Genomic DNA, 23,489 nt, shown 5'->3' with positions numbered 1-23,489 from the left:
AGAGCAAAGGGAACAAGAAAACAACAACAATCACACATGGACAGAGGAATGTACAAACACGACCGCTCACCAACCGGACCGCCGCTCACCAACCGGACCCGGGACGCCCCAGCCTGCTCCCCAGCAGCGACTTCCTGGCCCCTCCTCTGGCAGCTCTGCCTGGCCATGGCTCACATGGCATGGAATACCTGTGTCCCTGATGGAGCCCGGGGAGAATTAACCCTGTCCCTGCCAGAACCAGGACAATGACTTGCTTCCTTCTCCAGGAGACCTGGCTCTGCCCCACATGCCCACTGCAGCACGTCCTCACATGGTCACACAGCGCCGCTGACATTGGGGTTTTCCTCTCCTGGGCACTTCCCACACCACTCCAGACCCACCCTGTCTCTCTCCCACCTTCCCCGCCATCTGCCCAGCCCAGCCCAAAAGAGCCCCCTGCTCTGGGCTGGCCCCACAGCAGTGCTCCCCACAGGGAACTGCAGAGCTCTGGGCACTCCCCCCACAGCCCCAGCCCCTCTGAAGGGCACCACAGCTGCTGGGGGCAGAGAGGGCTCTCAGCCTCCCCATCACCCCAGGGCTGGAGCTGGCCCCAAGGGCCAGCAGAGGCCACTCGCTCTCTGGCTCTCCTGCCTTCAGCTGCAGCTGATCCCCAGCCCAAACTGCCTTTGCCCCGCTCTGCCTCCCCGCCTGCCCTGCTCCCCAGGACAGCAGGAGACTCCTGGCCCTGGGGCTCCTCAGGCAGCTCCCGCATCTCTCCAGTCTCCTTTCCCTCTGCCTGATGCATCTTCACTGCCTCCCACGGCCCTGCAGAGTCCTGGCTTGTGGGTACCTGGATTTAGTGATTTGTCCTGGGGGGACCTATCTCTGAGACTTAAACTCTTCTCTGTCTCCATTCACTTCCCATCCCAGAGAACATGGAGTGTCCCTGTCCTCTCCTGACCACTCCAGATTCCTTTCCACATGGATTGAAATCTGCCATCAGCCCCATCATGCCTGTGACAGCCTGAGGAATGTTACTGGGAGGTCATGTACCGTCTCCACTGCCCCTCTACACCAAGAAGAGAGCCTTCAACTAAGTCTTGGTGTCTAAAATACGCCAGTGCTACTGTGACATTATTTCCCAAAACAAAGTGGAAAGACGCTTGGAAAGTCCAGTTCCTTTGGCTTGTTCGTAGCCAAAACTGTATCAAGCAGACCCAGCCATCAGGCACCACACTCAGGAGATCCCCTTTTCTTGCAGAGATGCTCATAGGGAGAAAAGAGGTGACACATGGTTCTTCAAGGATGAGACACAACAGGAAAGAGCCTGAAGAGAAGTGCTATGATCCCAAGCAATTACCTCTAAGTATGATTATCAGGAAAAAAAAAAAGCCGAAATTTCTCTCAAAGGTGATTTGAACACTATGAAAGAAAGGGGAAGAAAATTACTGTTGATGGTGCAGGATCTATTGGGTCTGTTTCCTCAGGGCACCCTTGAGCTCCTGGTTCCTCAGGCTGTAGATGAGGGGGTTCACTGCTGGAGGCACCACCGAGTACAGCAGTGACACCACTAGGTCTAGAAATGGAGAGGAGATGGAGGGGGGCTTCAGGTGGGCAAATATGCCAGTGCTGACAAATAAGGAGACCACGGCCAGGTGAGGGAGGCAGGTGGAAAAGGCTTTGTGCTGTCCCTGCTGCGAGGGCATCCTCAGCACAGCCCTGAAGATCTGCACATAGGACAGCACAATGAAAACAAAACATGCAAAGACTAAACAGGCACTGAGTAGAATAAGCCCAACTTCCTTGAGGTAGTCTGAGTCTGAGCAGGAGAGCTTGAGGATCTGGGCGATTTCACAAAGGAATTGGTTTAGGCCATTGCCTTGGCAGAGAGGTATTGAAAATGTATTAGCTGTGTGCAGCACAGCATAGAGAAAGCCACTGCCCCAGGCAGCTGCAGAGGGATAGGGAGAAGAGGGAGAAAAAGGAATAAAAATCTCATGGGTTGAGATACAGCCAGTTTGATAGACCAGTAACGGGAAAGAAACTAACAATCATTGTAAAAGAAAATAGGAAACCAGGAGTGATGCAGTACAATTGCTTACCACCCGATGCCCATCCCGAGCAGCGAACACGGATTCCTGCCGCCCGGCCAACCCCCATTTCTATACTGAGCAGGACCAGCCCAAGGCATTTTAATGCCCTCTCTGGTGGTTTTGGTGCTGAGCCCATGAAGCTCAGACACAGGGGAAGCTGATGAAACCTCTCCAGAAGTCAACGTCAGATGTAATTTTGCAAGTTTCTTGGAGCGTTAATGGGTCCCACTGAGGGCCACTACTGCCAAAGGCTCCTGGGGGCTTGTTCGAGGGAAAACTGGAGGCAGTGAGGGCAGGTAGGCAAAGGCAATGGAGAGGTGTCTCTGACGCTGGCTAATGCTGAATGTGTGAGAGGAAGGCAAAGGGCCAAGCCCTGGCCTCCAGCCCCTGGGAAGGGAGATCCTGCCCCACAAGCACAGCTCAGGGCTCTTCCTGGGGCATTGTGATGGGAGGACGTGCAATGCCAAGGGCAGAAAGACAGAATGATGGCTCCCGGGTGGGGAAGAGGAGGCGCTAAGGCCCTAGTGCTGTAAGGATAAGGTGTCTTCTGGTAGCCTTGGTGGCACAGACAACAGCCACAGCCAAGAGGAGAAAGACATAAGCACTGTTGGGGGCTTTCAGCCTTGCCAACTCCCTTGATCGTCTGCACCCCTGTCTGTGCTATGGTGTCCCACATCTGCTCCTCTTCCCCTGCAGGCTGCAGACAACCCCCTGCTTCCCCGTCTTGCTCTCCCCTCAGCGGCTCACTGCCTTTATTCATCTCTCTCCATCGTCCTTGGCTGTTCCTGAAACACAACGCCTTGGGCTGATCCCGACTCCCTCTGGGTGATCTGTTGCAGCACAGCACTGCCCTTGCAGTGGCATTTCTTTCTCCTGGTGTCCAGTCTCAACCTCCCAAGCTGCCCTTTGTTGCATTATTTCTTTCTCCTGCTGTTTCCCGCCAAAGAAAAGATCCATTGTCTCTGAAACAACCCTTCAACCAGGTTCAGGCTATTCCAATAGTGCCCAGAGCCTCCCTGCCACTGGGCCAGAGAAGCCCAGGTCCCTCAGCCTCTCCACCAGTGCACGTGCACTGGGCCCTAAAGCCCATCTTGGCAGATCTCCTCTGGACACTCTCCAGGTCCTCTCCACTTCTCCAAAATGGGGAGCCGCACGCTGGGACACAGCTGTGTGCGTTGGGCCACAGCAGTGCTGAGTCAAAGGGGAAGGTGTCTCAAGTTGCCTGGGGGGCACACGCTCCTCCTCCTGCAGCCCCGTAGACAGCCGGCCTTGTTCATAGTGAGCGTGCACCACTGGCTCATGAGGCGTCCCTCAGGGTGCCCAGCCCCGTCTCCGCAGGGTCACTGCTCAGCACATCAGGTCCCAGCCTGTCCTGCTGCGTTGGGGTTATTCTTCCCCGGGATGCAGGACTGGACACTTCTCCTTGAAAGACTTCAAGAATTTCTGTTGGCCAAATCCCAGCGTTTCTCCAGCTGCCCCTGGACTCAAGCTCCCTTTGGTCAGCTGTTAATGTTTGTGTGCAGATGGTCACCCTGATGCTTGTTCCCCAGGGCTTGGTATTGGGGCCAGTTCACTTTAAGATCTTTTTCAATGATCTGGACGAGGGGATTGAGTGCACCCTCAGTAAGTTTGCAGATGACACCAATTTAGGTGGGAGTGTCGATCTGCTTGAGGGTAGGAACACATTGCAGAGGGATCTGGAGAGGCTGGATCGATGGGCCAAGGCCAGTGGTATGAGGTTCAACAGGTCCAAGTGCCGGGTCCTGCACTTGGGTCACACCAACCCCATGCAGCGTTGCAAGCCTGGGGAGGAGTGGCTGGAGAGCTGCCCCGCAGGAAAGAACCTGGGGGTGTTGGTCAACTGCCGGCTGAATATGAGCCAGCAGTGTGCCCAGGTGGCCAAGAAGGCCAACCCAATTTTGTCCTGTATCAGGAACAGTGTGGTGAGCAGGAGTAGGGAAGTGATCGTCCTCCTGTACTTGGCACTGCTGAGGCCCCACCTGGAGTACTGTGTCCAGTTTTGGGCCCCTCACCACAAAAAAAGACACGTAGGTGCTGGAGCAGGTCCAGAGAAGGGCAACGGAGCTGGTGAGGGATCTGGAGGATAAATCTTATGAGGAGTGGCTGAGGAAGTTGGGGTTGTTTAGCCTGGAGAAAAGGAGGCTGAGGGGAGACCTTCTAACTCTCTAACTCCCTGAAAGGAGGTTGCAGAGAGATGGGGCTCGGTCTGTTTCTCCAAGTAAGAGGCTATAGGACAAGAGGAAACGGCCTCTAGTTGTGTGACGGGAGGTTTATACAGGATATTAGGAAAAGTTTTTAAACTGAAGGGGTTATTAAGCATTGGAACAGGCTGCGCAGGGAGGTGGTTGAGGCACCATCCGTGGAGGTATTTAAAAGACGGGCAGACATAGTGCTTAGAGCTATGGTTTAGTGATGGCTTTTGTCAGAGTTAGGTTGATGGTTGGAGTAGGTGATCTGAAAGGTCCCTCCCAACCAAGGCAATTTGATGTTTCTCTTCTGATTTCATGCCCTTTTCCACTCTTTTTCCACTGTCAAGTTCTTCTCCTGGATCATCCTCATCCCCTCCCATACAAAGAGCCAACTCTTTTTCACCGTTTCCTTGTTGGCCCTTCCCTTGGTGTTTCTGAGATGGTGACAGTGGCACTTTCCACCCTCCTCATGTCATCCATGACACTAGTAACCCCTTTTCTTACCTCTGCTGTCGTACAGCTACTCAAGTTGTCTTGTTAGAGGAACCACGACTCAGCATGAGCCATCTGCACATGCAATTTAAATGCTGATGTTCTGGAGCTTCAGTGCACAGGGACCTTGAGACACCTGGGGATGTGGCCAACAGAAACCTCCTCAAGTTTTTCAAGGAGAAGGGGCAAAGTGGGAGAGGACGAGGTGAGGAGTGAGTCTGAGGAGAGGGGCCTGGGCATTTTGAGGGATGCCATGTGAGCCTCTGGTAAAGGCTCAGCACCATTAAGGCCAGCTGCATATGGGGTGGTGTTAGAAGGGCCGTGGACACCCAGAAAAGGGCAGTTATTGTCCCCCTTGACTCAGCAGTGGTGTGGCCACATCTGCTCTCATAGTGTCCCAGCATGCCATGGATTTGAAGGGACGTTTAAAGGTCATGTAGTCCAATCCCCATTTTTTAGGGACATCTGCGACTCAATCAGGATGCTGAAAGCCCCGCCCTACCTGACCCTGAACACCGCCAACGATGGGGAATCCACAGCTTCTCTGGGCAACCTTTTCCAGTGTCTCACCACCCTCATTGTGAAAAATTTCTTCCCTATGTCCAATCTAAATCGACCCTCTTTCAGTTTAAAGCTGTTGCCCCTTGTCCTGTCATTACTGGCCCTGGTAAAATCTCTCTCTCTCTCTTATAAGCCTCCACCGTACACTGAAAGGATATAAGAAGGTCTCCTTGGACCTTTTTTGTTTCCAGGCTCAACAACATCAACTCTCTCAGTTTTTCTTCCTAGGAGAGGTCTTCTGGCCCTCCAATGATTGTTGGTGATCCATCTCTTGACCCGCTCTAACAGCTTTAGGCATGAGGCATGTGGTGAGGGTTTCAGCTTTGGCGTTGGTGTTCAGGGAAGGGCTACAGAGGAGAGCTGCAGGTGAGGGATTAGGGTTAGGGTCCAGGCAAAGGCTTAAGAGGAGCTGCGTCGTGCCGAGTCTGAGGGGCAAGAGTGTGGAAGGCACTCGGCGTGTATGGGCCCTGGTGGTGAGCAGAGGGAAAGCTCATGTGGTGATGACCAAAAGCATCCCCATTGCAACGAGCTGGGGATTAGCACTGGGCCCCTTGGCTTGGCAGGGCACATCCAGGGGGCTACAGCACACAGGATGTCTCTGCCTCCTTTCTTTGTCACCCTGAAATCACTGCCTCTGGTTTTCTGCTCCAACCAGCCCCCAGGGAGGCACGCTTCAATTTCCTGAAGCCGCTTCGTCAGCCACAGCCCTCAGCAGACCCTGCTGAACCTCCAAGGCTCTTTATTCCTGCCAGGGCCCTCCACACTGCGTGACTTTCCCCTGGGAGCTCGTTAACGTGAAGGAACTGTAATGAGTTTATTCTTGCATCTCAATTCACCGTATGGTTGCAAGGGGACTTTGAGGAGAGACTGTCTCCAAGGAAGAGTTTTGCCCGAGTTTGCTGGAGAAGAGTTTTGTTTAACAAGCACATAATGTAACATGGGCAGGGACATCACTAGAGACATGAGTTGGTGACAAGGCTCTGGGATGGAAATTTGGCCAAGAATAAGGCAAAGTTTACTTAATCTGCCACACTGTCTCTTTAGCCAACTCACTAACTGTGCGTATATTTAGAACTTCCTATCAATCTCTCCAACATATTTCTTTTATGTTGATGGTTTGAGGAAGGTGGAGCTTATTGGAGGCTTGGCCTTGGCATATAGTGGAGGAATGCATTGGGTTTCTTTAATTAATTGGTATCATTTTTTCCTTCTGGCTGTTCAAATTGAATAAGAATCCCTTGTCTATTTACAGCCAAGTCTGCGGGGGAATCGGGCAGGAATTGGTGCAAAGGAGCTGTGAACATTCAGCTGCAGACTCAGCGCACAAGTCTGATGTAGGAAAAGAATGCAAGTCCCAGGCAGCCCCAAGAGAAACGGTGGGGAGGAGGAGGTGGGGGGGCAAGTTGTCCATACAGTGGGGGACCTGGAGGAGATGGCAGTTGCTACCTCTCTGGTCCTCCTTAGGAGACACCTCTGGTTCAGTATCAGTTGGAGAAAGCTGCAAGCATTTCCTCTGGAAAAATAAAAAGACTAATGAAAAGCCCTTTCCAAATGAAAAATTACCTTTTTATTAAGTGCTTCTTGAAACCTTCTGCTTTAAGTAGACTCCTGAGACCTCTCCACTGAGCTGTACCAGGCTAGAAGCCCTGAAGGAAATCATGGAAGAGCTGTGGCTCCTTAGGGCTTTCTGCACTTTAACGAGCCCCATGGGGTATTTGCTGCTGAGCCCAGGAATGCCAGATACTGAGAGGAGCTTGAACAACCTGTGCAGGAATTCAAGTCCGAAGCAAACGCCAAAGTGTCTTGGAGCATTAATTGTCCCCACTGAGGGCCATGACAGACCAAGCCTCCCCATGGATTTGTTCGAGCAGGTAACTGGAGGCTGTGATTACAGGGAGGCAAAGGCACTGTGCAGGTGGAGCTGATGCTGAGTAAAGCCTTGATGTATTTTATCCCGCCAAGCAGCCAGCCCTGGGAAGGGGGATCCTGTCCCTCACACTGGCTCAGGGCTCCTCCTGGGGCAGTGAGGTGTGGGGTAGGCAATGCCGAGTGAAGGACAACGGCACCACACCTCCCGGCCTCCCTGGGGGTTGCGAGGAAGCAGTGAGGCCCCGGTTCCATGAGATTAAGGTGTCTCCTTTCAGGCCTTGGTAGCAAAGACAACAGCCACAGCCAAGGGGACAAAGACCTGTGGGCTGTGGACACCCAACCTCTTTCCTCCCCTTGCTCCCACTGGGGCATCTCCTCGCCTTTCCTGACAGCTCTTCTTCCTCCCTGCCTGGTCCTTGGAACACCCAGCGTTGCGCTGATCCAGGCTCCCTCTGGGTGACCTCAGGAGTCACAGCACTGTCCTTCATGGGACATTTCTTTCTCCTCATGTCCAGTCTCGTTGTGAATGTTGATTTGGGATCCTGCCCCACTTTGAGGTGGCACCAATTTCAGATTTAGTAACACGGGGTTAAGTCATATGATTCTAACAATACTTCATCATTTGCCAGTTCTCAAAGTGATTTATCAAAATTTGCTATAACCACCACAGTGACATATTTAAAGATTCAAAAAAGGAAAGGTTCACGGGACAGGTACGACACTTTCCTGAATTAAATCAGACACTCGCAACCACAAGACTTACAATAGTATTCTAAATTGAATTGCACACACAGAAAGTCGCTGAGGTGACCATCTCTGTGCAGGGAAGTCCGCACTGGGGAAGGGAATCATGGCAAAAAGGGCCAGCGAGGGGCTCCTTTGGGGGCTTTTTGAAGTGAGGAAAAGCGGCCAGCCTGTGCCGGAAACTGGCCGCTCGTGGGTGGTCTGCTGAGGAGCTGTGGGCAGAGCCAGCAGCACGGGCGGCAGATCTAAAGGAGGCGTACTCGCTGGGACCACTTCCCCCCTCATAAAAGAAGCCTTTTGGGAGCACAGCGACCTGGTCACTGCGCACTGAGTAAGCACGCAGCACATGGGCATCACCCAGGGCGTCACCGGGGAGCACCACAACAAGGCGGTCATCACCCTCTCGGATGGAGTTTAGCTCTGCTCTCCACCCGGCAGAAGGTCGTGCTCTCAACCTTAGCCAGGATGGATGTGGGAACCCAGAGAGAGCTCCCACAGGAACATACAGCCGTCCAGGTCACAGGCTGCAGGGGGTGCCAGAGCCTTTCACTGGTAACGCGGGGCAGCTGTAACAGCTGCTGTGTGCGTTGTGAACAGGTGAACCATCTGCTCAGCCTGGTGTCAGAGCTGTGAGAGGAAGTCGAAAGGTTAAGGAGCATTAGGGAGGCTGAACAAGAAAAGGACTGGTGGAGCCAGGCTCTGCCCTCCTTGAAACAGAAGCAGGAGCACCTATCAGAAAGTCACCGGGATCCAGGGACCCCTGTATCCTGCCCTGTCAGGCAGAAGGCAGAAGCCTAAATGAAAAGAGTGAATGGAGGGAAATTCATGGTCGGGGCAGCAGGCGAACTCCCTCCTTGCCCACCATGTCCCCCACCCCGGTACCTCTGAAGAACAGATCTGAGGTTCTGGTTGAGGAAGGCCAGTCAAATGAGGATGTGGATGATGGGCAATCCACACCAGAGATGTCTCCACAGTCAGAATGGTGTACCGCCCGTATCACAACCACAACCCCAAGGAAGAAAAGAAGGGTTATGGTCGTTGGTGACTCCTTTGTTGGAGGTCTCCGTGTTGGAGACCTGAGAGGGAATATGCCGGGTAATATGAGAGGGTCCAATATGCCGGGTAGACCCTCCTCATAGAGAAGTCTGCTGTCTTTCTGGAGCCTGGGTGAAGGACATCACCAGGAAACTTCCTCGCTTGATACAGTCCTCAGCCTACTACCCATTATTGATCTTCCTTTTAGGTGGAGAGGAAGCTGCGACTCACAGACCAAGAGCAATCAAGGGGGACTTCAGGGCCTTGGGAAGGTTGGTGAGGGAATCTGGGACACGGGTTATTTTTTCCTCACTCATTCCAGTTGCAGGCAGTGACATTGGAAGAAACAGACGGATCCAGTCTATTAATCCATGGCTCCATGGCTGGTGTCACCGCCACAATTTCATTTTTGTTGACAATGGGATGGCCTACACAGCATCGGGCTTGCTGGCATCACCTGGGAGACACCTTTCTCAAAGGGGGAAGAAGGTCTTTGCTCAAGAGATTGTGGGGCTGATCGACAGGGCTTTAAACTAGATGTGAAGGGGGAGGGGGATGATAATATCAGGCTTGTCTGTGACCAGCTGTGGGATAACACGTCAGGGTTAGGGGGACGGGGCGCTAGTAAGGGCCTTTGACCTGTTGCCCAGAGGCATGCTGGGGACACTGCATCATAGTCAAAGTCTTACAGAGACGAGCCAGGGGCTTCTGAGGTTGTTGGAGTCAACAGGGAAACACGCGTGAAACACCTCAAGGTGATCTCCTCTAAGAAGGTAACACAGGCAACAGCCCAGCTGAAGTGCCTCTACACAAAGGCACGCAACATGGGTAACAAACAGGAGGAGCTGGAAACTACCATGCTGCTGGAAAGCTATGACCTAGTGGCCATTACTGAAACCTGGTGGGACGAATCCTATGGCTGGAGTGTGGCTATCAATGGCTACAAGCTGTTGAGGAAGGAGGGGCAGAGGTGTTGCCCTCTCTGTTAAGCAAGGGATAGAGTGTGAAGAGATGTCCCTAAAGAGCAGCCAAGAGGAAGTCAAAAGCTTATGGGTAGGCATTAGAGGCCGAGGCGACAAGGGGAACCTGGTGGTTGGTGTCTACTACAGGCCGCCTGATCAAGGGGAACCTGCTGATGAAGCCTTCTTCCTGCAGCTACAGGAGGCATCGCGCTCGAAGGCCCTCATCCTGCTGGGGGATTTCAACCACCCTGACACCCGCTGGAAAAGTAACACGGTGAGCCGTAGACAATCCAGGAGGTTCCTGGAGTGCCTCAACGATAACTTCCTAAGACAGGAAATAGACAGCCCTGCCCGAGGGGATGCCATACTGGACCTGACAGTCACCAATGCGAGTGAGCTCATTGGGGATGTCAAGATTGGAGGCAGCCTGGTGTGCAGTGACCACGCACTGGTGGAGTTCACAGTGCTAAGGGATACGTGTCAGACAAGGACGTAGTGAGGACCTTGAACTTTAGGAAAGCAAACCTCCGGATCGTCGTGGAGTTAGTCAATAGGACCCCCTGGGAAATGGTTCTCAGGGACAAGGGGGCAGAAGAGAGCTGGCAGATCTTCAAGGACACTTTCCATAGAGCACAAGGGCTCTCGATCCCCAGGTGTAAGAAATCAAGCAAGAAAGGGAAGAGACCAGCATGGCTGAGTTGGGACCTGCTGGTCAAACCAGAAAAGGAAGGTTAAAGAAAGCGTGCCCTCCCTGATGACTGAGAATGGCAAACTGGTAACAACAGACAAGGAGAAGGCTGAGGTTCTGAACAACTTTTTGCCTTAGTCTTCACTGGCAGCCTCTCTCCTCACACCTCCCAAGCTGAAGGACTTCAAGACGGGGACCTGGGGGACAAAGTCCCTCCCACTGTAAGTGAAGACAAAGTTTGTGACCACCTGAGCAACGTGAACATACACAAGTCCATGGGGCCTGATGCACCCCAGAGTCCTGAGGGAATTGGCTGATGAAGTTGCCAAGACACTCTCCATGATATTGGAAAAGTCATGGCAGTCAGGTAAAGTCCCCGGTGACTGGCAGAAGGGAAACATTACAGCCATTTTTAAAAGGGTAGAAAGGAGGACCCCGGAACTACCACCCTGTCAGCCTCACCTCCGTGCCTGGGTAGATCACAGCACAGATCCTCCTCGAAGCTATGCTAAGGCACATGGAGGATAGGGAGGTGATTCGAGAGAGCCAGCATGGCTTCACCAGGGGCAAGTCCTGCCTGACCAACCTGGTGGCTTTCTCCAATGGAGTGACTGCATCAGTGGACAAGGGAAGAGCAATGGATATACTCTGTCTGAACTTCTGCAAGGCCTTTGACGTGGTCCCCCACAACATCCTTCTCTCTGAGTTGGAGCCATACGGATTTGATGGGAGGACTGTTCGGTGGATAAGCAACTGGCTGGAGGGTCGCATCCAGAGAGTAGTGGTCAATGGCTCGATGCCCACATGCAGAGGGGTGAAAAGTGGTGTCCCTCAGGGATCTGTCTTGGGGGCAGTGCTGTTTAATATCTTCGTGAATGACATAGACAGTGGGATCAAGTGAAGCCTCAGCACGTTTGCCGATGACACCAAGCTGAGTGGTGCAGTTGACAGCCCAGAGGGACAGGATGCCATCCAGAGGGACCTGGACCAGCTGGAGAGGTGCGCCTGAGCAAACCTTATGAAGTTCAAGAAGACCAAGTGCAATGTCCTACACTTGGGTCGGGACAATCCTGGTTATCAATACAGGCTGGGGGATGATGTGATAGAGAGTAGCCTTGCGGAAAAAAGCCTGGGGGGTACTGGTAGATGAAAAGCTGGACATGAGCCAACAACGTGAGCCTGCAGCCCAGAAGGCCAATCGCATCCTGGGCTGTAACAACAGAACTGTGGCCAGCAGATCCAGAGAGGTGATTCTGCCCCTCTCCTCTGCTCTCATGAGACCCCACCTGGAGTAGTGTGTCCAGCTCTGGAGCCCTCAGCACAAGAAGGACATGGACCTGTTGGAGCAGGTCCAGAGGAGGCCACAAAGATGATCTGAGGGCTGGAGCCCCTCTCCTACGAAGACAGTCTGATACAGTTAGGCTTGTTCAGCCTGGAGAAGAGAAGGCTATGAGGAGACCTGAGAGCGGCCTTCCAGTCCCTGAAGGGGGCCTACAAGAAAGCGGAGGAGGGGCTGTTTGCAAAGGCATGTAGCCATAGGACAAGGGGCAATGGTTTAAACTAGAGCAGGGTGGGTTGAGATTAGACATTGGGAAGAAGTTCTTTACCATGAGGGTGGTGAGACACTGGCCCAGGTTGCCCAGAGAGGGGGTGGAGGCCCCATCCCTGGAGGTGTTCAAGGCCAGGCTTGATGAGGCTCTGAGCAACCTGATCTAGTTGAAGATGTCCCTGCTGACTGCAGGGGGGTGGGACTAGATGGCCTTTAGAGGTCCCTTCCAACCCAACACATTCTAAGATTCTGTGATTCTAAACAGACATAAAGGCTAACCAATACAATTGAGATGTATCTCTTTTTGCAAAAAGTAGTGCATTATTGGTACCAAATGATCTTTGAAACCTCAAAGGCAGGTGTTTCTATATTGGAGGTGGTATTGTAGGGGACAGGTGGTCCGTATTGTAGGGAGGACGTTGCATTAGGAGGAGTGTGGGTCACCCACACCAGGGGAGCTGTCATCTCACTCCACTGAAACCTGGAGTGGCCACCTCGGGGCTCGTGTGCCCCTCACTGGGGCTTCCTGTTCTAGACAAGTGGGGAGGAATGGAGAGTGTCCAGAGAAGCTCTGCCAATATGGGATTCATGGCCTCAAGCACACGCCCCGTGAGGGGAGGCTGAGGGTCCTGGTCTCCTTCAGCCTGGTGAAGTGGGGGCTCAGAGCGTCACAGTCATAACCTGTAACTGCTTGAAGGGTGGTTTCAGAGATGCCGGAGCTTTTCTTCATGGTGGAAAAAAAAGCAGGAGAAAGGAAGGATGCCACAAAGTTTGGATTGGGAGGTTGAGACCAGAAATGACCAGAAGAAACTGTCACTCCAAGGGCAGTGCTGTGGTACAAGAGGACACTCAGGGGGAGGCTGGACCAGCCCATGGCTTTGTCTTTCCCAGAACAGCCAGGGAGGATGGAGAGATATCAGTAAGGGTAGTGAGATATTGGGGCGAAATCAAAAAGACAATTGGGTGCCTTCAAAGAAAGAGGTGCAGGTATGGGACACCGAAGGAGTAACACCTTCAGGTTTGCTCAGCATCAGAGCCACCTTTAATTTCCCTTTACCTACCTGTCATTATTGCCTCCAGTTTTCTGCTCTAACGAGCCCCTGGGGAGGCTTTGTTGGTAATGGTCCTCAGTGGGACCCATTAACACTTCAAGAAACCTCGGAGTTTACATCTGAGTTTGTCATCTTGAGCGGTTTCTTCAACTTCCTCTCAGTGTCTGCGGTTCAGGGACTCTGCCCCAAACCCACCCGAGGGGTCATTAAAATGCCTTGGGCTGCTCCTCTGCTGAGCCCACCTCCTGGGATGGAGGAAGCTCATGGCAACCAGTGCTGCAGAGAGACAGCTCTGCCCAGGAGCAGCTCCTGTGCAATGGGCAGCAGGGCTGAGGGCACTGCCTGCAGGCAGCGAGGATGGGACCATCAATGCAGAGAGAGCGTGAAGGCAGTCGTGACTGGGAGGAGAGCTGAGAGCTCACTGTGGGAGGAAGCTTCCCAGCCCTCTGCACGGTAAGTGTGAGGCTGCAGGGCAATGCCACTGCCGATCCTGAAGGGTTCTCCTAAAGCTGTCGTAGCCCACAGCCTGTGGGATCTTTCTCTGGTGTAGAGGAGGAGAAGGGTGTGCTGCAGAGCAGGGCTTCCCTGCAGCACCGTCAGAGGGACAGGACACGGTGGCTGCCTTCTCCCGGGGATGGTTGCAGGGGCATGAAGGCGGGTGTGCAGCCAGGGGTGCCCAGGGCTGTCCTTCAGAACAGGGTCCCGGTGCTTCAGAGGAACTCTGCCTCCTGCCAGTGCCAACTCTAACCCTGCCCAGTGAGCTTCTGCCCTCAAGGACGTGGGATCCAGGGCAGCAGCTGCCTCATCTGTGGCTGTAGCTGCAGCAGAAGGGACTCTCCTGAGCACCCTCTGTCCCTCCCTGGCCTTGTTTCCCTTGGCAGAAGCATCGGGGCATTGCTCCTTGCTTCTCCACCCGTCCCTGCTGCTGCTGCTGCTGCTGCTTCTTTGATTTCAGTCTCTCTGGGGTGGGGGCTTCATCAGCAGCTCAGCAACTGACCCTGCAGGTCCTGCCATGCAGATGTGTCCCTGGTGCCCAAGGCCTCTTCTAACCTCTGGGTCTCTAGGCAATGCAGTCCATGGGGTGGGGATAAAGGTAACTCCCAGAAAGGGCACCCCATCTTCTGGGCATCCAAAAGCTGACAGCTCTTCCCTGGGGAGGGGAGTTTGGAGATCTGCACTTTGGAACTGGACTCCTCTGCTCTCCGTGGGATCATCCTCCAGACCAAAGCGGGGCTGGCAAAAAGCAGCTGAGAGCAGGACGGATGGAGAGACCAGCTCTCCTCCTTCGGCACTAAGGGTCTGTCCTATTGCCTCCCAGGACTCTCACAATAGCACTCGTAGGGTAGCAGAAATGCCAGGGATTTCTACCTTCAAACATGACTCCTCAAGTGGGCCAGGGGTAACCGGAGCAAAATAAACAAAACACCCCCCCCAGCTCTGTTCTGCAGCCAGGGGACCTGGGAGTGACAGTGCTCAAAAGCTCTTTTATATCGGGGGTAGAGTTACCCTGCAATCACTCCTGGTTCCTCTCTCCCACTTGCTGCACAGCACGACTGACTCCTCTGGAGCCCACAGCAGAGTCCCCTGCTCCCCATTGCACCCTCAGCCAGCACAAACCAGGCATCACACCAGGATCTGCACAAACGCCTTCCTGGACGGACGGAGGTCATTTGGGGGGCTTTACTGTGACCAGTGCAACAGGTTCTACTCGGACCTGTCTGTCCTCACTCTTCACTGTCTTTTCCTCCTTGGACAGGCCCCCATGTGCAGAGGGAAAATATGTCCAATGGCAGCTCCATCACCCACTTCCTCCTGCTGGCATTCGCAGACACGCGGGAGCTGCAGCTCTTGCACTTCTGCCTCTTCCTGGGCATCTACCTGGCTGCCCTCCTGGGCAATGGCCTCATCATCACTGCCGTAGCCTGTGACCACCGCCTCCACACCCCCATGTACTTCTTCCTCCTCAACCTCGCCCTCCTCGACCTGGGTGCCATCTCCACCACTGTTCCCAAAGCCATGGCCAACTCCCTCTGGCACACCAGGACCATCTCCTACATGGGATGTGTTTCCCAGGTCTTTTTCTTTGCCTTCTTGATGTCAGCAGACTTTTGTCTTCTCACCGTCATGGCCTACGACCGCTACGTTGCCATCTGCAAACCCCTGCACTATGGGTCCCTCCTGCGCAGCAGAGCTTGTGTCCACATGGCAGCAGCTGCCTGGGGCAGTGGCATTCTCGATGCTCTCCTGCACACGGCCAATACATTTTCAATACCTCTCTGCCAAGGCAATGGCCTAGACCAGTTCTTCTGTGAAATCCCCCAGATCCTCAAGCTCTCCTGCTCACAATCCTACCTCAGGGAAGTTGAGCTAATTGTATTTAGTACCTGTTTATTCTTTGTGTGTTTTATTTTCATTGTGGTGTCCTATGTGCAGATCTTCAGAGCTGCGCTGAAGATCCCCTCACAGCAGGGACGGCACAAAGCCTTTTCCACCTGCCTCCTTCACCTGGCCGTGGTCTCACTGTTTATCAGCACTGGCATGGTTGCCCACCTGAAGCTCCTCTCCATCTCCTCCCCATCCCTCAATGTGGTGATGGCTGTTGTGTACTCGGTGGTGCCTCCAGCAGTGAACCCCCTCCTCTACAGCATGAGGAACCGGGAGCTCAAGGATGCCCTGAAGAAACTCATCTGATGGATCCTGAGGCAGTAAAAGTAATGTGCCTCCCGTTCTCTGTGTCATGCTATAAGTTTACTCTAGGCCAGGCTTCAGCCATTATTTTTTTCTCTGATAATTATCCTTTGAAGTAATTGCTTGGGTTCATAGCACTTCTCTTCAGGCTCTTTCCTGTTCTGTCTCATTCTTGAAGAACCATGTGTCACCTCTTTCCTCCCTAAGAGCATCTCTACAATAAAAGGGGATCTCCTGAGTGTGGTGCCTGATGGCTGGGTCTGCTTGATACCGTTTTGGCTACGAACAAGCCTAAGGAACTGGACTTCCCAAGCGTCTTTCCACTTTGTTTTGGGAAATAATGTCACAGTAGCACTGGCATATTTTAGACACCAAGACTTAGTTGAAGGCTCTCTTCTTGGTGTAGAGGGGCAGTGGAGACGGTACATGACCTCCCAGTAACATTCCTCAGGCTGTCACAGGTATGATGGGGCTGATGGCAGATTTCAATCCATGTGGAAAGGAATCTGGAGTGGTCAGGAGAAGACGGGGACACTCCATGTTCTCTGGGATGGGAAGTGAATGGAGACAGAGAAGAGTTTAAGTCTCAGAGATAGGTCCCCCCAGGACAAATCACTAAATCCAGGTACCCACAAGCCAGGACTCTGCAGGGCCGTGGGAGGCAGTGAAGATGCATCATGCAGAGGGAAAGGAGACTGGAGAGATGCGGGAGCTGCCTGAGGAGCCCCAGGGCCAGGAGTCTCCTGCTGTCCTGGGGAGCAGGGCAGGCGGGGAGGCAGAGCGGGGCAAAGGCAGTTTGGGCTGGGGATCAGCTGCAGCTGAAGGCAGGAGAGCCAGAGAGCGAGTGGCCTCTGCTGGCCCTTGGGGCCAGCTCCAGCCCTGGGGTGATGGGGAGGCTGAGAGCCCTCTCTGCCCCCAGCAGCTGTGGTGCCCTTCAGAGGGGCTGGGGCTGTGGGGGGAGTGCCCAGAGCTCTGCAGTTCCCTGTGGGGAGCACTGCTGTGGGGCCAGCCCAGAGCAGGGGGCTCTTTTGGGCTGGGCTGGGCAGATGGCGGGGAAGGTGGGAGAGAGACAGGGTGGGTCTGGAGTGGTGTGGGAAGTGCCCAGGAGAGGAAAACCCCAATGTCAGCGGCGCTGTGTGACCATGTGAGGACGTGCTGCAGTGGGCATGTGGGGCAGAGCCAGGTCTCCTGGAGAAGGAAGCAAGTCATTGTCCTGGTTCTGGCAGGGACAGGGTTAATTCTCCCCGGGCTCCATCAGGGACACAGGTATTCCATGCCATGTGAGCCATGGCCAGGCGGAGCTGCCAGAGGAGGGGCCAGGAAGTCGCTGCTGGGGAGCGGGCTGGGGCGTCCCGGGTCCGGTTGGTGAGCGGCGGTTCCGTAGTCGTGTTTGTACATTCCTCTGTCCGTGTTATTGTTGTTGTTTTCTTGTTCCCTTTGCTCTTCTGTTAAACTGCCTTTGTCTCAACCCACAAGTTCTGCCTTTTTTCTTCCAATTCTTCCCGTATTGGGAAGGCCCGAGCGAGCGGCACTTAGTTCCTTGTTGCCGTCTCAGGCCAAACCACAACAGTCCTTTTTTGGCACCCAACGTGGGGCTCGAAGGGTTGAGATAACAACAGAATCCAACTAGAGCTTGGAAAAACCAATTTGTTGTATGCATTTATTGTATTAGGTAAATAGTCACTGGTCACCATGTTGCTTGGTTTGTTCTCGTGGCTGTGTCATGTAAATTCCTCTATGGCTTATGTACTCCCTGCAATGCTGTTTATCACCTCTGGGAGAGGGATCAGGATTGTCATTTTACTGTCCTGTGTGATATCGGCTTAGGATATGAGAACATCACTTGTTAGACAGTTACTTGGGGGCGTTTAAGTGGCATTGCTGTCCTGTCCGTACCTTGGGCACCGTCTCTCACAATTTATTAATAATTACACCCAGTCTGTGGGGGAAATGGGGGGACACTTTCCCCAGCTCTTTTGCCTCCATTTTCTCCTTCGGGTCAGGTATGACAGCTTTTGAGAATTTTGAATATCCTTGGGATGCTCAAACCAGCCTGGTCCTATTGTTATGTCTGCTGAATGTGTTCCAGGTCCTGTTCAGGGTTAAACAACTATTTAAGACGACCACCCAGAGACCTGCTCCGAGGCTGGACAGTCAGGGGTGGCACGGCATGTGGGAGAACACGGGCAGGTACCTAGAGAACTTCTCGCCTCCAATGGTCTGGGACTTCACCCCTGAACAATTACCGGACCCTGACAGAGAGGTAGAATATCTGAAGGGAAAATGCTGTGGCTATTCTGGAGAGGCACAACTCACCGCACTGTGCTGGGCCCTGGCCAGTATCTACCAGGCCCTGCTCAGTGTTACGCAGCACCCTCAGGGGGAAGAGATGGAGACCAGGACAACAGACACTGCAGCTACTGCAACCCCTGCGACAGAGACTGCGGCTACTGCAACCCCTGCGACAGACACTGCGGCTCCTCCAACCCCAGTGGCAGCCACTGCCAATGAAGCAGGGAACCAAACCGCGCCAGTATCAGTTGCCCCCATACAGAAGAAGAAGTACATGAAGAAATCAGTTCTCTTAGTAAGGGATAACGATGAACCAGGGCCATCACGAGAACAGGAGGAAGAGGCAGAACCAGAGATAATTACTCGGTCCCTATCCTTGAGTGAGCTGCGGGATATGCGAAAAGATTTCAGCCGACATTCAGGCGAGCACATTGTCACCTGGATGATGCAGACTTACCCACAGACCCTGATGAGGTGCAATGCACAAGGCCCATGTGGCGGAAGTTTGTATGGAGCGCACCATCCTCATATGCCAACTCACTGGCAGTAATGGAATGGAAAGGCGAAGAGGGACCAAGGGTGGATGAGGTGGCTGGCCGGCTCCGGCCATATGAAAAAGTCTCTCTTCCCGCCTTGTCTCAGCTGTGGAGAAACTGTCGCGGAAGGTCCAGCAACTTGAAGAGAATATGTCCTACTCCCCACCTGTATGGGCCAGCATCTCAGCTATTAGGAGCAGGCGTTTCCCCACTCAAGAGAGAGAGTACAGAGGGTACACACCACGAGGCACCCTGTGGTTCTACCTGCGTGACCACGGGGAGGACATGAGGAAGTCGGATGGACAACCTACTTCGACCCTGCGGACACGGGTACAGGAGTTGCAAGGAAGGACAACCACAAAAGAGGATCCCTCCAGGAAAAGTGCCACCCTGGTTTCCAGGGGGCAGTTCCCCAGACAGAGCAGAAGGTCTGATCTTACTTCTGATCCTCTTGAAGGAACTTCCAAGTCATTTCTGCAAGAAGTGAGTAACAGATACTATGACCAGGATTAGGGGGGCCCTGCCTCCGAACAGGGGGAGGAAAGGGACAACCGGGTTTATTGGACGGTGTGGATTCGATGGCCTGGCACATCAGACCCACAGGAGTATGAGGCTCTAGTGGACACGGGTGCACAGTGCACCCTAATACCATCAAGCTACAGAGGGGCAGAACCCATCTGTATTTCTGGGGTGACAGGGGGGTCCCAAGAGCTGACTGTACTGGAGGCTGAAGTGAGCCTAACTGGGAATGAGTGGCAAAAGCATCCCATTGTGACTGGCCCAGAGGCTCCGTGCATCCTTGGTATAGATTACGTCAGCAGAGGGTATTTTTATGTGGGTATTTAATGGATGTGATCAACAACATAGCAGCTATGTCTCCACCAACTAGTAAAAAGGAAACACAAGCTTTCTTAGGCATTGTGGGGTTTTGGAGAATGCATATCCCACATCACAGTCTAATTGTAATCCCTCTCTATCAAGTAACCCGGAAGAAGAACGATTTTAAATGGGGTTCTGAGCAGCGACAAGCTTTTGAACAAATCAGACAGGAAAGAGTCCATGCAGTGGCCCTGGGGCCAGTCCGGGCAGGACAAGACGTTGAAAACGTGCTCTACAGCGCAGCCGGGGAGAACGGCCCTACCTGGAGCCTCTGGCAGAAAGCACCAGGGGAGACCCGAGGTCGACCCCTGGGGTTTTGGAGTCGGGGATACAGAGGATCCAAAGCCCGCTACACTCCAACAGAAAAAGAGATCTTGGCAGCATATGAAGGGGTTCGAGCTGCTTCTGAAGAGGTTGGTACAGAAGCACAGCTCCTCCCAGCACCTCGACTGCCGGTGCTGGGCTGGATGCTCAAAGAAAGGGTCCCCACCACACATCATGCAACTGGTGCCACAGGGAGTAAGTGGCTTGCACTGGTCACACAGCGAACTCGAATGGGAAACCCCAGTCGCCCAGGAACTCTGGAGGTGATCACGGACTGGCCAGAAGGCAAGGATTTCGGAATGTCACCAGGGGAGGAGGTGACGCGTGCGGAAGAGGCCCCACCATATAATAAACTGCCAGAAAATGGGAAGAAAGATGCCCTGTTCACTGCTGGGTCCTGCCGGATTGTGGGAAAGCATGGAAAGTGGAAGGCTGCTGTGTGGAGTCCTACACGACAAGTTGCAGAGGCCAGTGAAGGACAAGGTGAATCGAGGCAGTTTGCAGAGGTGAAAGCCATTCAGCTGGCTTTGGCCATTGCCGAGCGAGAAAAATGGCCGGTACTTTATCTCTACACTGACTCATGGATGGTGGCAAATGCTCTGTGGGGGTGGCTACAGCAGCAGAAGCAGGGCAACTGGCAGCGCAGAGGCAAACCCACCTGGGCTGCTGAACTATGGCAAGATATTGCTGCCCGGATAGAGAATCTGGTTGTGAAAGTACGCCACGTAGATGCCCATGTACCGAAGAATGGGGCCACGGAGGAACATCAGAACAAGCAGCAGGTGGATCGGGCTGCTAGGATTGAAGTGGCTCAGCTGGATCTGGACTGGCAACATAGGGGTGAACTATTCCTAGCTCGGTGGGCCCATGACTCCTCAGGCCATCAAGGAAGAGATGCAACATATAGATGCGCTCATGACTGAGGGGTGGACTTGACCATGGACACTGTTGCACAGGTCATCCATGAATGTGAGACATGCGCTGCAATCAAGCAAGCCAAGCGTTTGAAGCCTCTTTGGTATGGAGGGCGATGGCTGAAATACAAATGTGGGGAGGCCTGGCAGATGGATTACATCACACTGCCACAAACCCGTCAAGGCAAGCGCCATGTGCTCACAATGGTGGAAGCAACCACTGGATGGCTAGAAACATACCCTGTGCCCCGTGCCACTGCCCGGAACACTATCCTGGGCCTTGAAAAACAAGTCCTGTGGCGACATGGTACCCCAGAGAGAACTGAGTCGGACAACGGGAATCATTTCTGAAACAGCCTCATAGACACCTGGGCCAAAGAGCATGGCATTGAGTGGGTGTATCACATCCCCTGTCACGCACCAGCCTCTGGGAAGATGGAACGATACAATGGGCTGTTAAAAACTACACTGAGAGCAATGGGTGGTGGGACTTTAAAACACTGGGATGCACATTTAGCAAAGGCTACCTGGCTAGTTAACCCCAGGGGATCTACCAATGGGGCTGGCCCTGCCCAATCAAAACTTCCACGTACCGTAGAAGGGGATAAAGTCCCCGTAGTGCTCATGAAGAATATGCCAGGGAAGACAGTCTGGGTCAGTCCTGCCTCAGGCAAAGGCAAACCCATCCGTGGGACTGCTTTTGCCCAAGGGCCTGGGTGCACTTGGTGGGTGATGCGGAAGGATGGGCAGCTCCGATGTGTACTTCATGGGGATCTGATTTTGGGTGAGAATAGCCAATGAATCAAATTGTGTGTTGTTAATTGCTAAGTAACACTGTCACTGTATGTCCTCATTACTATAATTGCTATCAGCTGTACTAGGAGTAAGGCACAGGGGTGATGGGATCAGAACTGACCTCAGCAGGTGGTGCCCAGAAACTGTCCTCAAGATCTACGTCTTCAGCCCACGGACTGTGTGCATGAGCCACACCGGGTGCACCAGTCACAAGCTCCGACAATACAGCATGCAAGAGGCCAGCACCACCCAGCATCTCACCTGCCCTGAGAGACTGTTCTGACAGATGGAGCCCAAAGCTCCATCAAAGATGAAAAGAACTCAACGGACACCTTGGAGGGATGGCCCATAAACTAAGGGCATTATATCTGCATGAATATATATGTGTGTATATATATATGGCAGGGGAAAGTGGTGGCAATTCATTGGAACCTGTAAGATCTGGGCCATACCATAGATGGTATGGACTAAGGGGTGGATAATGTCCTGGTTCCAGCCGGGATAGGGTTAATTTTTCCTGGTATTCCATGCCATGTGAGCCATGCCCACCCTGAGCTGCCGGGGGAGGGGGCAAGAAGTCGCCACTTGGAGTGGGCTGGGGCGGGCTGGGTCTGGTCAGGGAGTGGTGGTTCCATAATCGTGTTTGTACATTCCTCTATCCGTGTTATTGTTGGTGTTTCTTGTTCCCTTTGCTGTTCTGTTAAACTGCCTTTGTCTCAACCCAAGAGTCTTGCCTTTTTCTTCCAATTCTTCCCGTATTGGGAATGCCCGAGCGAGCGGCACGTGGTTCTTTGTTGCTGTCTGAGGCTAAACCACGACACTGAAGTCATTCGAACTCCACCTTGAAGGTAAAAAATAGTATAAAAATAGCCCAAGAAAGGGGCGGCATGAGGGAAGACACCATCGTGAACAAGTCAAGGAGGACTCCATCACAGACTGCCTTTGGCTTCTGGGACCAGTCAACGGGCTGAACCTCTCTATCTGTTGCTTAAATAAATCGCACTGTTTCAGTAGCTGGTCGTTTCAGTTTCTCACTGAACGCGACCAGAGACTCGAGAGTGGCCGTGCTGGTTCATGAGCACGACTAGACTGGAGGCGCAGCCCACTATTAGTGTATCCAAATCGTAACAGTTTTATACATTAAACGTGACTGGACTGATAGTGGTGAACTGGGCATCACTCAGAACTTAAACCCAGCCGCACCCGGCCTCCCGCCTCGGTGAGGAGTGTTAGAACGCAAGGGGGTTTATTTCCTGCCAAAACCATTTTGCCTCTTAATGCAACACCCTAAAAGTGGGGTACAGCCACCATAACGCTCCCAGTATTGGGGACCTGGTACCATAATGCCCCTAATAGCTGCCTCAGGCACCCAGATGATCTTAACAGCAGGCTTTAGGTACCTTAAGACCCCTAATATTGGGGTGCAGGTACTATAAGGCCCCTTATAGCTGCTCCAGACTTGATACCAGGCTCCGAGCTACCGTCATAGTGGGGTCTAGCTCCCATAATGCCCCGAATATTGGGGTCCGCTTACCGTAACACCCCGAATAGCTGCTTACAATAGCTGCTAATAGCCTTCATATCAGGCTTCAGCCTAACCCTCTGCTGGTGCCCGGCTCCCATAATGCTCCTAATGCTGTCTCCAGCTACTGTAACATTCCTAACAGCCGCTCATGCGCTAACACCGCCTTGATTGAAGGGGGATGGGGGTCGCCCGGATGCCTAGGGACCTCTAGGACACCCCCCCACCACCCTCAAGGCTTGTGCGTGCCTCAGTTTCCCCTGAGTGTGTGCGGGGGACTCACTCCGCGGACGCCCGAGTCCCCC

At 53.3% G+C, this 23,489-nt stretch overlaps 1 protein-coding gene across 1 annotated transcript in view; it reads right to left on the bottom strand.

The window, feature by feature from the left end:
* Nucleotides 1-23,285, bottom strand: part of LOC141735002 (scavenger receptor cysteine-rich type 1 protein M130-like) — a 75,966-nt gene extending 52,681 nt beyond the window's left edge. Inside the window, exon 1 of the mRNA XM_074567418.1 lies at nt 23,197-23,285. Within this exon, the coding sequence (XP_074423519.1) occupies nt 23,197-23,285 (89 nt within the window). The remainder of the gene's footprint in view (nt 1-23,196) is intronic.
* Between the last annotated feature and the right edge of the window lie 204 nt (nt 23,286-23,489).

Source organism: Larus michahellis, chromosome 27 (genome assembly GCF_964199755.1).
Source record: "Larus michahellis chromosome 27, bLarMic1.1, whole genome shotgun sequence".
NCBI lineage: Eukaryota > Metazoa > Chordata > Aves > Charadriiformes > Laridae > Larus > Larus michahellis.
Note: the sequence above shows the minus strand (reverse complement) of the source record. Positions and strands in the feature narration are given on the sequence as shown.